Consider the following 14,200-nt stretch of genomic DNA (forward strand, 5'->3'; position numbering starts at 1 on the left):
GCTGGGGAGACATTCCCATGGTTAGGGGGCTCTGATTATTGTAGTCATTAAAATAGAGAGCTCCAAAAATCAAACATTGAAAATAGCACTGGATGTTATATGTAACTGATTAATCACTAAATGTTACTCCTAAAGCTAATAATATACTATAGGTTAACTAACCTGAATTTAAATAAAATCTAAAAAAAGAAGAGAGAAAAAAAGGGCAAATAATTAGTTACTTGATTTGCCCACAAGTTTTCAAACACCCAGTGTGATTGTCATTCATTTGTTTGTTTGTTCTGTTTTTTAATCACTGAAGCGATGGCAGTTTGGATATTGCATACACACAACCACTACGGACGTTTATAATGTATGATCCCGTCTTAGAGATTTTATGAAGTCAATAATCTAAGTACAAGAGTAAAAAGTACTCATAGTAATTTTAAAAAAAAACTTATGCTTGACCTTTTTTGAGGGGATAGAATACTAGAAACAAGAATTTTAAAAAGATTAAAATAAACTTCATAATAATACCTATACTATTAGAAGTCTTCAATATTCAACTTAATCTTGCTGTGTGCTTTATCAAGACATATTTATTCATGGCTGATGTTTAGGTGGTTTCAAAGTCCTCACACTAACTTTGTTAAGAAAAAACAAACAGTTGGTGCAAACCAGAAGCTACAGAGTTTTAGGAGGAAAGGTTTGGCTCTTAACATTACCTAAAAATTATAGCCTGAGTTGAAGTATAACACTGTAATAAAATAATTTTTAACAGAGGTGAATATAATAAGAGAAAATTCTAATTGGATTTCCATTGACCCACAAAGAACACTGACAAAAATATTGTGACTTCTTTCTCATAAACCTTGCTCTTCTACTTTTCTCAGAGAAACTTCTTTCAATATTTTTTCTTCTTTTCTAGTGACTGGGTTTGATCTCTGGGGCTCTGTGTTTGCAACAGGAATTGTTTGCACATTCTACTGTACCCTGGTATGTATCCAACCGTGAAGAAGTATTTAACACCATCTCCCTAATATGGGATAAAGGCAAATCTCTGGCAACAGGGCATCTAATTATAACAGAAATTGCTATTCCAAAATTAAATAGAAATTTGCTGGCTTCTCTGTTACAGTTTCCTGAGGGAGGTGCTGTTCTTTTATTTAAAATTCTTTCAGTGCCATTAGCAGAATGGGGTTCTGGTCTCCTTTGAAAAAGTCATGGCAAAGATCCCTCCTTGCTCAGAGGATAAGGGGCCATATGCAACTGCCAAGAAAACAGTGTTCTTGTTAACGGTAATTATGAACCATAAGTAGCATACACTTATAGCTGTCTAGTGATTGAGAAATGCACAATCATGTATGAATGATAAAGGATGGCTGGTATTTTATAAACCTAAGGATTCCACAGCTTATTGTTGTTTCTTATTTATGGATAAGCTTGGATTACAGTAACATTTGGTTTAACATATGCTCAGTTTTTCATCAAGGAATCTGAGTGCCATTGGCAACATATTTATATAATTGTTAATAACAGTTTAGTTCAGCAAACATTCATCGAGCATATATTTTATCATGCTGTGCAATGGAAGCTTTAGTCTCCTGAATCATTGGCACCCATATACAGAGGCTGTAAATAATCAGTTAAAAATATGACACTGGTTTTCAGAAAGCTGGGTTATCTTTCCTCCTCCATAGAGAATAACAAACTAATCCTATTTTATCATAGAGCAGACCATCTAGATATTTTGGCATTGCGTGCATATCAGAGACTCTTTGAACATAGATCATGAAATATACAACTTAGAAATGTCCTTATCTCTCCTTTTCATACACGCAATTCCCACCATCTCTTTTGCACTACAGAATTTTATCTTTTTTTTTTTTTTCCGTTCCATTCTCACTACCATAGCTTTATTCCAGACACACATCTCTTACGTAGGTTAAAAATAAGCTCCTGCTCCTTATGTGTCTGGCCATATCTGACAGGATGACTAGACACATTGCCAGGGACATTGCCAGACTTCTTAGCAACAATAATGGAAGGTAGAAACAATGAAATAATATCTTCAAAGCATTGATGGAAAACAATTGTCAATCTAAAATTGTGTATTCAGCAATACTTTTAGGAATAGTCAAGAACCAAGAGAATTTACCACTAATCTATTTTTTCCTGAGAAAAATCCACAGGAGTACTGTGAGAAGAAGGAAAATGATCCAGTTTTGGATAGAAGAAGTAATGATAAGAAAATAAAAATAGTGAATATTTAGTAAGTCTAGTCAAACAATTTTTGGTGCTTGATGATAAAAAATAACTTTATAGTATAGTATAACATGCATGTCTAATTATATATTGTAATTTATAATATAAAATATACTACCACTAATAATTATTATTAATATATGTAATTTGGGATTAAGAAAAAGAATAAACCTCATTTGGACAACAACAGCATGTAAATCGGGAAGACAGTAATCTGATCTGATAATTTTATCATCTTTGAATTGTTAGGGATTAAGACATTCTTTAAATTTAAACTCTAACTTAAAAATTTATGGCAAAATTTCAAGGGGGCCCATTTAAATAAAACGATCAAAGTGGAAAAAGGGAATTAAAACAAGACAAAACAAAACCTCAAGTGAGTTAAGCAAGAGAAGAGGATAAAAGCATAGAGTAAGCACAAATAGAAACAAAAAAGTAATGTCAGACACAAGTCTGGATATTTTAATAATCGCAATAAGCTAAAATGAACTAAATTTGCTACCTCTTAATTGGTTTCAGTGCTTCCCTCCAGCCTGCATGCCTCTGGAAGATTACTCTTAATCACCTATTTCTTCATGCCACTTAACTGACCCAATTCCCGTCTCACTTCCCATTGTTCCCAGGATAAAGTATAAGCCTCTTGGTCTAGTGCTGGAAATCTCTCCTGATGTGAGTCCATCCGCCCATCTAATCCCTTCCCACACCTCTGTCCCATCTCTCCTGTCTCTAGGCAGGTTACAGCCTTCCGGATCTCACTGCAATGGTGGCTTGTTTGACTAACAACGTGTTGCTCATGTTGCAGTCTCTTTATGATCCTGCGGATGGTTGCATATCTAAGATAAGCAGTAGAAGAGGTTAAAACAATAGCCCCTGCCACCGAGGGGCTTGCCATTTAGTAAAGTAAACGCTAGATTTACAACAACACAGACTGATTAAATACACCAGTGGCACTGCTGGATCGAGGTTATAGGTCAGTGGGGTGTGTGTGTGTGTGTGTGTGTGTGTGTGTGTGTGACTGTATGAAGGAGTTACAGAGTCAGAGAAATTTTCATGGTGGCTCTAATCTGTCTTTTGATATACGATTGATAAAGCGATTTGTTCTCTTGCCTCATGTCTAGCTGAGGTTCAGCTTTAAGCATAGTTTTACATAACCAGTAACAAGTAGCTGCTGAAAACTGAGGTCTGTGACATTTGGTCTTTGTATCACTAAAATCTGATGTTGTGATTTGGATTTGGAAAGCTTAATATCTTTAGAGAAAATCATAATACTATTACTTGAGAGGCAGGAGGTAAACACTGATTATTTTTCAAGTCAGGATGTGAACACAATATACAAATACGATGCCTCTGGCAAGAACTTGAATGTCTATTTATGAAACTGCAATTCAAAAGAAATGATGGGACAACCTCAACGTCTTCTTTCTTCTCAAGATAAAGATGAAGCCTGTCATCTTTTCACAGAAGTTCTTGACACTCTGGAGGAGTAACTGGGGATGATAATTCTATTTTCAATGTTAAAAATACTACATCATTCCATTCTCATAGTGCTTATTCATTTTCAAAGCCCCCCCCTTTTTTTAAATATCCCTTTGTTTCATCTTTCCCAATTTCCTCACTTCACCTCACTGTAGTCCTGAGAGATTTTATACCTGGATTACTCTGGCAGCCTTTCTTGCCTCCTCTCCTCTTGCCCACGTGCTCTCAACTAGAATTGTGCATTAGAATCCGTGTGAGAGCTTTCTGAAAATATATAGGACTGGGTCCCAACCCAGACCTCAATTTATTCAGAAATCCTTGGGGCTCGTGCTAGAACACTGGCATTTGTTTTTTGTTTGTTTGTTTTCAAATTCCCCAAGGGATTCTACAGAGGATCCAGTTTTGATAACCAGCCCGCTAACCTCTTGCCTCGTTGCTCTGTCCTGAGTTCTGCTGTGAGATTTATCCTCCGCAAAGTCTGCCCTGCTCACTTCACTCTTCCACATCCTCCAGCCCTTAAAACTCCTTTCTCCATTGGTGTCTGGAATCTATCACTCTTTCCTAGTTCTTTTCTTCTTTCTCAGCATTCTACCATCTCAGTCCCCCCAAATTTATTTACTATCACTAAATTTACAAAAAAAAAAAAATCCTCATGTTTGTATAAGCCAGACCCAGATGATTATCCTTAATTCCCCCACCTCCTCATCATGTGCATTCAATTATTCACAAGTTGTGTGGATTAGACCTCCCAGTTTTCTTTCAAGTCCATCCATTTCTTTCCATCTCTACCCTGCTGCAAACCTTCCTCAAACCTCTGTCCTCTTGGGCACAGACTACTGAAATCAACTCCGAGTGTCTCTACCACTGCTTCTTTTCCTTGGTCCACCCATCTGTAATCCACACAAACACCCCTGAAACCACTGAGAAGCAAACGTAAAAATCTCTCCTCATGTAAATCTCTTTAATGCTCTCTCATTGCTCTTGAGAAATCGCTTAAGTAACCTTATCAAAATCTGTGTGTTCTGGCTCCTAGTAAATTCAGCAACCTCCTTTTGGGCATTCTGTAAATACCCCAATCTACATATTCTAGCATTCTTTCATTTCTCCAGGCAGCCATACATCTCCGTCCTTCACACATGTTGTTCCCCTCTCCTCTTATCCTCTGTACCTGGTAAATTCCCCCTCATTCTTCATGGCATGGCTAGAGAAAGAAGAAAGAAAGGGAGGGAGATAGGGAAGGAGGGAGGGAGGGCGGGAGAGAGGAAGGAAGGGAGGAAGGAAGAGGAGGGAGGGAGGAAAAAGGAAAAGAAATATTACATCAGTAGAAAAGTTGTAAAGAATTGGAAGACTTGCAGCCTTCCTTTCTGAGAATTCACATCCATTCTCTCCATTTCAGGGAGGATTAAAAGCAGTGGTGTGGACAGATGCATTTCAGATGGTTGTCATGATTGTGGGCTTCTTAACAGTTCTCATTCAAGGATCAGCTCATGCGGGTGGATTACACAATGTCATAGAGCACTCGACAAATGGATCTCGACTAAATATATTTGAGTACGTCCAATATTACTTTCCCATATTTTATAAAGATTTAGCTGTATGACCTCAGTAACTAAAATAAGATTTGGGCATCAATAGAACATTTTTGTTCACTCACGTCTCTCTGCCTCCTAGCTTTGATGTAGATCCTCTCAGGCGGCACACTTTTTGGACAATCTCAGTGGGAGGAACTTTCACCTGGCTTGGGATCTATGGAGTTAATCAGTCCACCATACAGCGATGCATCTCTTGCAAAACAGAAAAACACGCAAAACTGTAAGTTATAAATGAACATTTCAGTTTTCTTTGCCCTAGTGGGTACTTATATGCTTCCGTGTGTGTGTGTGTGTGTGTGTGTGTGAGAGAGAGAGAGAGAGACAGAAATGGAAAGTTTTATTTATTCTTCTAAACAGTTTTTTGAGGCAGGCATTACTAATCCCACCTCAACAAGGAAGTGTGTTTGAATTTACAGTTCTTCCTGTCTTTGCTCTCCACCATTTGCCGCCTGCACTTACTGAGAACTTACTAGGTGAAATTAGGTGCCCTGGGTGGCAATGCAGAGGTAAATAGCATGTTTTGCCTCCTTAGAGTTTCTGTGAAGAGATGGTCCTTATGACTGACTTGATTAAGCCTGTGGTCTCTTGAGCTACTGTTTTTCTTTTGATGGATGTATCCTTAAATTTTCCAAGAAGAGGTTTAAAAGAAGGAAAGCCAAGGTAATAAGGCAAGTCATAATGGGGCTTTTGCCAATCCAGCTCTTGCTGATCTAGCAGTCACCAGTCTTGCCAGGTGTGCTCCCACTCAAAGACCCCAGCAGGACACAGCTTGGGAATCCTCTTCCAAGTCATGCAATGCATCCAATGCCCTAGAGTGGGGAATGGAGGAAGTCATGCATTATTCTGCAGACATGACAGAAATAAGCTAGACTTGCGTCTAAAATGGGCATCTTATCCCCATTGTTCTGTCTAAATTTCCAGCATCCCCAGATTTGTCAAGATGTCCTCAACTTTTCTTCAAGTGAGAAAAAGCCACTGTGAATATTTCCCCAACTGATTTTAAAATATTTTCAATGCATAGTTTTTTTATTTAGACTGAATAGAAGATAACATTGCTGGGACATGGTTCACTGTTTTGTAATCTGAATTCCAAGAGACTATATTACTTATGTATTTCATACACTCTCAGAAGGAAGAATTGAAGGCATTATCTAGTATTCCATTAATTTGCTGATAACATATTTATATCCTATTATAATAAATAATGTTAACATATCCTCCATACAAGATTATTACTTTGTATCAAATAGCTAAATTGTTGAAAATGTAATTAATATCAAGTGTGATTTGGATCTCACAATTCATTTAAAGTTAAAGTTCATTTAGGGTCTCTTGGCTGGCTCAGTTGGTAGAGCATGGACTCTTGATCTTGGGGTTGTAAGTTCAAGCCTCACATTGAGTATAGAGCCTACTTTAAAAAAAATAAATAGGTAAAATGAAAATTCATTTAAAATTCTGCCTTAAGGGGTACCTGGGTGGCTCAGTGGATTAAAGCCTCTGCCTTTGGCTCAGGTCACGATCTCAGGGTCCTGATATCGAGTCCCGCATCGGGCTCTCTGCTCGGCAGGGAGCCTGCTTCCCCCTCTCTCTCTGCCTGCCTCTCTGCCTACTTGTGATCCCTCTCTCTGTCAAAAAAATAAATAAAATCTTAAAAAAAAAATAAACTTCTGCCTTAAAATGAAGTTGATTGTATCTCCAAAAGGAAGGATATTTTGGTGAAATAACCAATAATTCTCTACTATATCTAGATTGTTTTTGATCTTATGTATTGCATTATATTATTTTTTTCTGGTGAACATGACTAATTTCCCCCTATAACTCCAATAAGTAGTAGTGTGTACTCTTGAGTGTGTGCTTGTGTTTGTGTATCTTTGAGTGTCATTGAGTGTGTGCTTGTGTTTGTGTATCTTTGAGTGTCATTGAATGACACTTGATTCATTTAAATCAAGCAAAAGTTGATACAATTACATTCATAATGTTTGCCTGGAGTTTGGAACTTATTGCATGAGTTTTTACTGGCTATTAAACCTGATGGAAAAGGAAAGATACTCATGGAGAAAAAATGTACACAATTTCCTAAACATTTAGGATTGCAGCTCCTGGTTTTACCCACCTCCACTTCTGTGGAAGGACCAGAACTATGACAGGAATTTTGTGAGAATAAGGAAAGATGGAAAAATAAAAATTCTCTTTAGAACAGACTTTTCTGAGAGAATCCAAATAGATTTGGTTACTACAATAGAAAGCAGTCAAAATGATCAGTCCAGTTGAACTGCATACAGCTGGAAGGAAGCCTGCAGTGGGGATGTGTCATTTGTCACACAGCTGAAGTCTCAAGGTCACTATTGGGGCAGCTGGAGGCCACTCTGAGCCAGCTCCCCATCTGCTCTCACCTAGGAGGCTCTGCAGAATGTTGATTAAATGCTCTGCTTCTGTTCAATTATCTGAGAGCCTGGTGTCATTAAAACATTCAATCTGAATTTAGGAAAAGCTCTGCTACTTGGGAAAAATACAATTTGAAACATATGAAGGTGAAAATAGATCCATAACGTTCATGCTGAACATGTCCATGGGTTAAAACCAGGAGCAACTCATTATATATGCATATAATTTCATGGCCAGGAATGCTGATTACTTACTCACTCATTACTCACATCACTGATTGATGTTAAGCCCTATTGACCTTCCTCACACCCAGAAATAATACCACCCACCATGTCATTTTAGATGTGCTCCTTGGAACCTGACTTCATCTCCTCTTGTTTCTAGACCCAAGTTTATCTTTCAAGATTGCTGATCATAAGTGGTGCAAAGAAGGTAGAAGGGGCTGATACAGATTGTTCTGTCCTGTCCCATCTCTAGCCCATCTTCTGGCTAAGATGAGCACACCCACACCAGTCACTTTTGTTCTATTCCTACTGCCTTAGTTTATTTTCCTCATTCACATCTAAAATCATTGTAGTCGTTAATTTCATTTCAATAATGATCTGCTTCCAATCCCAAAATTTAAGCTCCATGAGGAGGGGTTCTGTGTTGCTCACAGCTCTACCCCAGGACCTAGAAGAGCCTGCTATAAAGAGATGCCTGGGGGCACCTGGGTGGCTCAGTGGGTTAAAGCCTCTGCCTTCGGCTCAGGTCATGATCCCAGGGTCCTGGGATGGAGTCCCACATCGGGCTCTCTGCTCAGCAGGGAGCCTGCTTCCCTTCCTTTCTCTCTGGCTGCCTCTCTGCCTACCTGTGATCTCTGTCTGTCAAATAAATAAATAAAATCTTAAAAAAAAAAAAAAAGAAAGAAGTGATATGAGGAGTACAATTATATTGTACTGAATTTCTACCACTAATTAATTCAGTCATTCAATTACTTATTTCCAAAAATAAATAATTTCATGTCTTCTATGTGCCAGAACAATTCTATAACACTGTGTTTGTTGGAGTGGGGGAAACTAATAAAAAGCAAATGTATATATTTTACAATTTCAGACAATGCTAAGTGCTGTCAAGGTATAAAATAGTATAAGAAGTAGAAACTGATTAAGATAGCAGAGATGGACTGTTTTGGATAAAAGATGGTCAGGGAGGGCTCTCTTGGAGGTGGCCTGAGTAAAGGTTTGAATAAAGTTGCTCAGAAAGGAGGACAGCAAGAGTACAAACAATGCAGTTAATAGGTATTGATCTCCTCAGGTATTAATTGCATCCCCAAAAGGCTATCTCTAAATCAACCCCTCTAAGTAAAAACAAACAAATCAATACAGCTCCACAAAAAACATTGTTAGAATACTCTCAAGGAGGTAACTTCTAGGATAAGTCCCTTTTCTAATGTAAATAGTATGAAATAGAAATTTCCAAAGGAGAGACTCATTTAACAAGATAAGCTTCATAAATGGGTAGTTTGACTCAAGGGTTTTTGGAAAGCTAGGTACATCTGTACAGTGTGGGCTTTCAGAGGCTTTGAAATTAATTTGTGTCCTTACATTTTAGTGTGGATGTATCTGGTTCCCTTCAAATAATGACTTGATACAAGAAAATTCCCACTGTTCCTCTTCTGGCCCTTTGAAACTTTCTCCAGAATAAAGTTGTTTTATATAAATCCAGCCCACTTTCCAGTCTTCCTTGAGATTAAGAAAACTAATGGGGCAGCTGGGTGAGTTAGTCGGTTAAGTGTCTGGCTTTTGATTTCAGCTCAGGTCATGATCTCAAGGTTGTAAGACTGAGCCCCTTGTTGAGCTCTGCTCTGGACATGGAGCCTGCTTGGGATTCTCTCTCTTCTTCCTCTAGCTCCCACAGGTGCTCTCTCTTTCTCTAAGCAGATAAATAAAATCTTTCAAAATGTTAGGGTCTGTGATCAAAGGAGAAAGACTGATAGAAAGCGAAGGTCAAGCAAAGCTTTATTTCACACCAAGCATCGAGAATCAAACCGACCTTACAGAGAGGCGAAACCCCCACCCCCCAGCTGCACAGACTAACTTTTATAGAGCAAAGGCCATGTGGTTGAGTCTGGCCACACGCAGGTGACCAATGAGATTGTAATACACAGAGAAAGTTGCATAGTCATGCTAGGTCACACATGGGTGGCCAATTGAATTACAATTCACCCTATAGTAGCTATTTGAACTAGCCTATCACCTTGGTCAGAATTGGCCCCCAAAATGGGGGGCCCACATTCTTTGGTAGTTAGGGAGATAGGAGGTGCGCTTTATTTATTGGATATTTCCACGTGGCCTGACTTGTCCTTGTCTCCCAGACTTGCTTTTAAGTACATTCCCCTTGGAGGGGGGGGTGGGCAGGGTCAGTTTAAGTTTTACTGCATAACCAACAAAATCACTGTTTAACCGAGATGGAATCACTCTGGCTAAATAGGCCCTTAAAAAAAAAAAACCCAAAAACTAGTAATATTTTCACTTTCAAACACAACAATGAATACAAAATAACCATAGGATACTGCCAAAGCACTCAAACTGGAATGAAGCATTTCTTTATTGTACAAATAAAAAGAATTGCTCCCCAGAATATGGTAAAATGATCTTAGGTTTTGCATATTTTCTATCCTCTTTAAAAAAAAAAAAAAAACCCTCAACTTTAAATTTCATCTAAATCAGTCTCCAAAGTGATTATTTCCAAAATGTGTCTACTTCTACATTTATCTCATTATCCTTCTGGAAGAAAAGATGTTAAAATGTAAGTTTGCTTTTTGACAGTTTTATGAATTGAGTGGGGGGGAAAATCACTGTAAGTTATATAATATGAGTGATCAGTATGTGAAATTTCATCCAAGAGAATAGATCTTATACCACATGTTGAGATTTTGCAGAAAAACTCCTGATTTCAAAAGGAAAGCCATCAAAAAATTTACCTCATTGAAATTTAGTCATCAGTCTAAAGTGTAATATTCCCAAACAAACAAAAATTTGCAAATGTATGAAATGTAATGATTCTTGAAGACTGTGGAATTTTATTTTATAGCAAAAATCCCTCCAAATTTTTTCCTTGAATTTTTGGTAATGTCTTCATCATACTGTAAAATGGCATAGAGGCTACAACAGAGCTTTTTGTTCTTTTCTAGAGCCTTGTATTTTAACTTGTTGGGTCTCTGGATCATTCTGGTGTGTGCTGTCTTCTCTGGCTTAATCATGTACTCCCACTTCAGAGATTGTGACCCTTGGACTTCTGGCATTATCTCAGCACCAGACCAGGTATGTGTTCCCTTGGGACCAGGGGGGAATGGCTGAGATGAGTGTGCTTCTGGCCATGAATGAGTAAAATGGGTTCTTCCCTTTTTTCCCACCTGGATCTCAAGCCACTTTCTAACCCCTAGAGAGTTGAATTCTTTCCTCTCCTCTTGAGTGACATCACCACACACCAGGTTCTAAATGGAGGAGTAACACATAAAAAGCTGTCTCACCTTGTCCGGGAAGAAAAGGCCAGGAGCCAGGGCAAGGCTGAGGAGAGTGGAAGTTAGGCTTGAACCCATGGCTTTTGTTGTTAATGTGACATTTCAATTCTTTTTTTCTATGTCTCAAGGTTGATTAAAGATGCTCTATTCTCAAATTGAAGAAATGACCCTTACTTCTATAAAGCTTCTGCTCATGTCTTCTCATCATAACTTAAATACCATCAGCCCAAAATACTACATTAAAAATGCTTTCAAAAACTCCATTTATGGAGAAGAAGAACCATCACCTCTCTCCCTTCTGTATATTCCATTGTCCTCTATGCTCCGGGGGGTTCCTCTCTCACAAATCTGACTACAGAGTAGAACCATAATTCCTAGATTCCCTGAATATGTGCTTTAAGCATTTTTTGTTAGGATTTAACTGCTGACATTAAGGGTAGACAGACAAGGGATTGGCATGCATTACAAACATGGGAAAAATAAAACAAGTTCCTGAACCTTCTAAAGTTCATCCAACCCTTTTCCCTAATATCAGCTTTCCCTTTCCATCCCTCACCTCCCCTCCAGCTGGAGCTGGACCTCAGCTCCACAAAGTTGGATTAATTGTAACCTCAACTGCCATTGGGTGACACCCTGAGTCCCCACAAACTCCTCTAGTTGTTTTTTTGTTTGTTTGTTTTTGTCTTTTTTCCCACCTCCTTTTGCTAAAAAGTGATGTGTTCACATTTGAGACTCTGCGGCCAAGACCACTGATCCTGTCTTGTCTTACCTTCTCTTCAGCTGATGCCATACTTTGTCATGGAGATATTTTCCACGATGCCAGGACTGCCTGGACTCTTTGTGGCTTGTGCCTTCAGCGGAACTCTGAGGTTAGTATTTCGACAACACTCCACTCTGACGATGCGGAGGATGATGATGGTGGGGATGGCAAGCACAGTGAGGTGCCAGGGGTGATGGCGGTGGTAATCACCATTTATTGCATATTGTGTGTCTGCTGCCCTGCTGAATGCTTCATTTGCATGTTCTCCTTCGTTGTATGAGACGGAAACTGTACTTGTGAAACTTTAGGAAGTGGTTTGGATTTGAAGATCAATGGGAAAGCATTAGAAGGGTTAACCTTAGAAACACCCCCCCCCCCCAACTATCTTACCAGCAAAAGATAGGTTTGTAGGGGAATAAGAGAGAATGGAAATACGGGACAAGTAAGCTGAGGCAAAACCGTAAGCAAGTGTGGGGAACAAAGGAGAGGTCTGCTTTTTTTGAGGAGAAAAGGAGTAAGTCCAGAAGGCTGGTATGGACTAAAAGACCAATTAGAGAAAACCAGGAGTTTTAAGTGTGGTGGCTTTTCATTGGCTGAATGGTTGCTGAGGGGAAAGAGATGCTTCCCCCCTGGCTGGGATAGAGTAGTATCCAAGTGCAAGGTCAAGCCTGTGCAAGGTCAAGTCCCTCTCTTCCTGATGGATCTGCAGTAGACTATAAGTGGTAGGGCATGCTTTTGTGAGGAGAAAAGGGGTAAATGGCTCTTGGATATTACCATTAACTGTGATATCAAGTTTTAATTTGAAAGATATTATTTACATTTAAGAATACTTATTTAAGGGGCACCTGGATGGCTCTTTTGGTTAAGTGTCCCACTGCTGGTTTTGGCTAAGGTTGTGATCTCAAAGTCCTGAGATGGAGCCTTGTCTTGGGCTGTGCTCTTAGCACAGAGACAGCATGAGATTCTCTCTCTCTTCCCTGCCCCTCCTGCTTGTGCTCTCACTCTCTCTCTCTCTATAGTAAATAAATAAATCTTTTTCTTTTTAAAAAAGAATATGCATTTAAGTTAACAAATTGTAAAAAAGAACAAAATACATATGCTTATTCCACTTTTAGGAAAGATTTTGTCAGAGATACTGAGTTTCATTAAATTTTTAGAATTTTTGAAGTGGCTGTTTTGTAAACTTTTGGCATATTAATATGTTGACAGATATCCAAATTAGCCATATCCTTGAACTTGTATGATGACTTCAACTTGCTTCTGGTGTAATTCTAGTTTAGTGTACTACTGAATTATTTTTGCTAGCATTCTTTTTAGAATTTTGTTTCAGTAACACAAAGTGGTATTATTCTGTGGTGTTGAGATTAAGATCTGAGGGAAACTCAGGACAAAAAAAATGAGCACCAGAGGATCAACCTCAAGGAGTGGTGGCATTCTAGCTTTTATTTTGCCCCTCTCTATAGAGCTTTATTTATTTATCTTTTTTTTTTTTTACTTGAAGGCTAAGTCTCTCCAGATACAGAACATATAGTTGTCAACAGATAATCCCCCCCACAAGAGGATGGATGGATCTTTTGGTCTCAAGTCCAAAACTTCTAAGAAAGGGACACAGTGGACTGTACATGCTATAGAGACATTCCTTCTGCTACAACTACGTTGGATGTTGAGTTTAGAAAGGAAAAGACAGGAATAGGGATATTATAAAGAGAGAGTGGTAGAGAGATAGATCTCTACCATCTTACAGAAGTTTTAGAATCTGAGAAATCGGCATATGACTAATATACCTGAGCAAAAAGGCAACCCAGTAGAGATTCTATATGAGCCAAATTCAGCGTTTTCCTTCCTTTCTTTCAAAGGATTTAAGGGTCAACCCGAACATGGGAGACTTCCAGATGATTTATTTTGAGACAAAGCTGTTGGGAATATGGACTCTTTACTTGGACAACTTTCCTCATTTGACTTTCATGGAGCCGCAGGTAGAAGGAGACTCTGGCAGGAAACACACACCATGCACTGATTCTCAGGAAAAAGAGATGGTATCTCAAAGTACTTAACAGTTTCAATTCCCCAGAACTGGGTCTTAGGAAATTTCTACTTGCTGTAACTGGCACTTAAGGAAGGAACTTTCAATTTTGCATACGATGGACCTGAAACTATTCCAATTAAAATAAACTACAGCTAAAATTATTCTGCATTACAGAAAAAGAAAAAGTTTGGATTTTCTTCCATGCCATTGCC

At 38.6% G+C, this 14,200-nt stretch overlaps 1 protein-coding gene across 1 annotated transcript in view; it reads left to right on the plus strand.

Moving 5' to 3' along the window:
- The window catches only part of SLC5A12 (solute carrier family 5 member 12), a 55,886-nt gene that overhangs the window by 9,635 nt on the left and 32,051 nt on the right, over positions 1 to 14,200 (plus strand). The window contains exons 4-8 of the mRNA XM_046014196.1: positions 908 to 975; positions 5,117 to 5,271; positions 5,392 to 5,532; positions 10,873 to 11,002; positions 11,983 to 12,071. Of these exons, the coding sequence (XP_045870152.1) occupies positions 908 to 975; positions 5,117 to 5,271; positions 5,392 to 5,532; positions 10,873 to 11,002; positions 11,983 to 12,071 (583 nt within the window). The remainder of the gene's footprint in view (positions 1 to 907; positions 976 to 5,116; positions 5,272 to 5,391; positions 5,533 to 10,872; positions 11,003 to 11,982; positions 12,072 to 14,200) is intronic.

Source organism: Meles meles, chromosome 8, assembly GCF_922984935.1.
Source record: "Meles meles chromosome 8, mMelMel3.1 paternal haplotype, whole genome shotgun sequence".
Lineage (NCBI taxonomy): Eukaryota > Metazoa > Chordata > Mammalia > Carnivora > Mustelidae > Meles > Meles meles.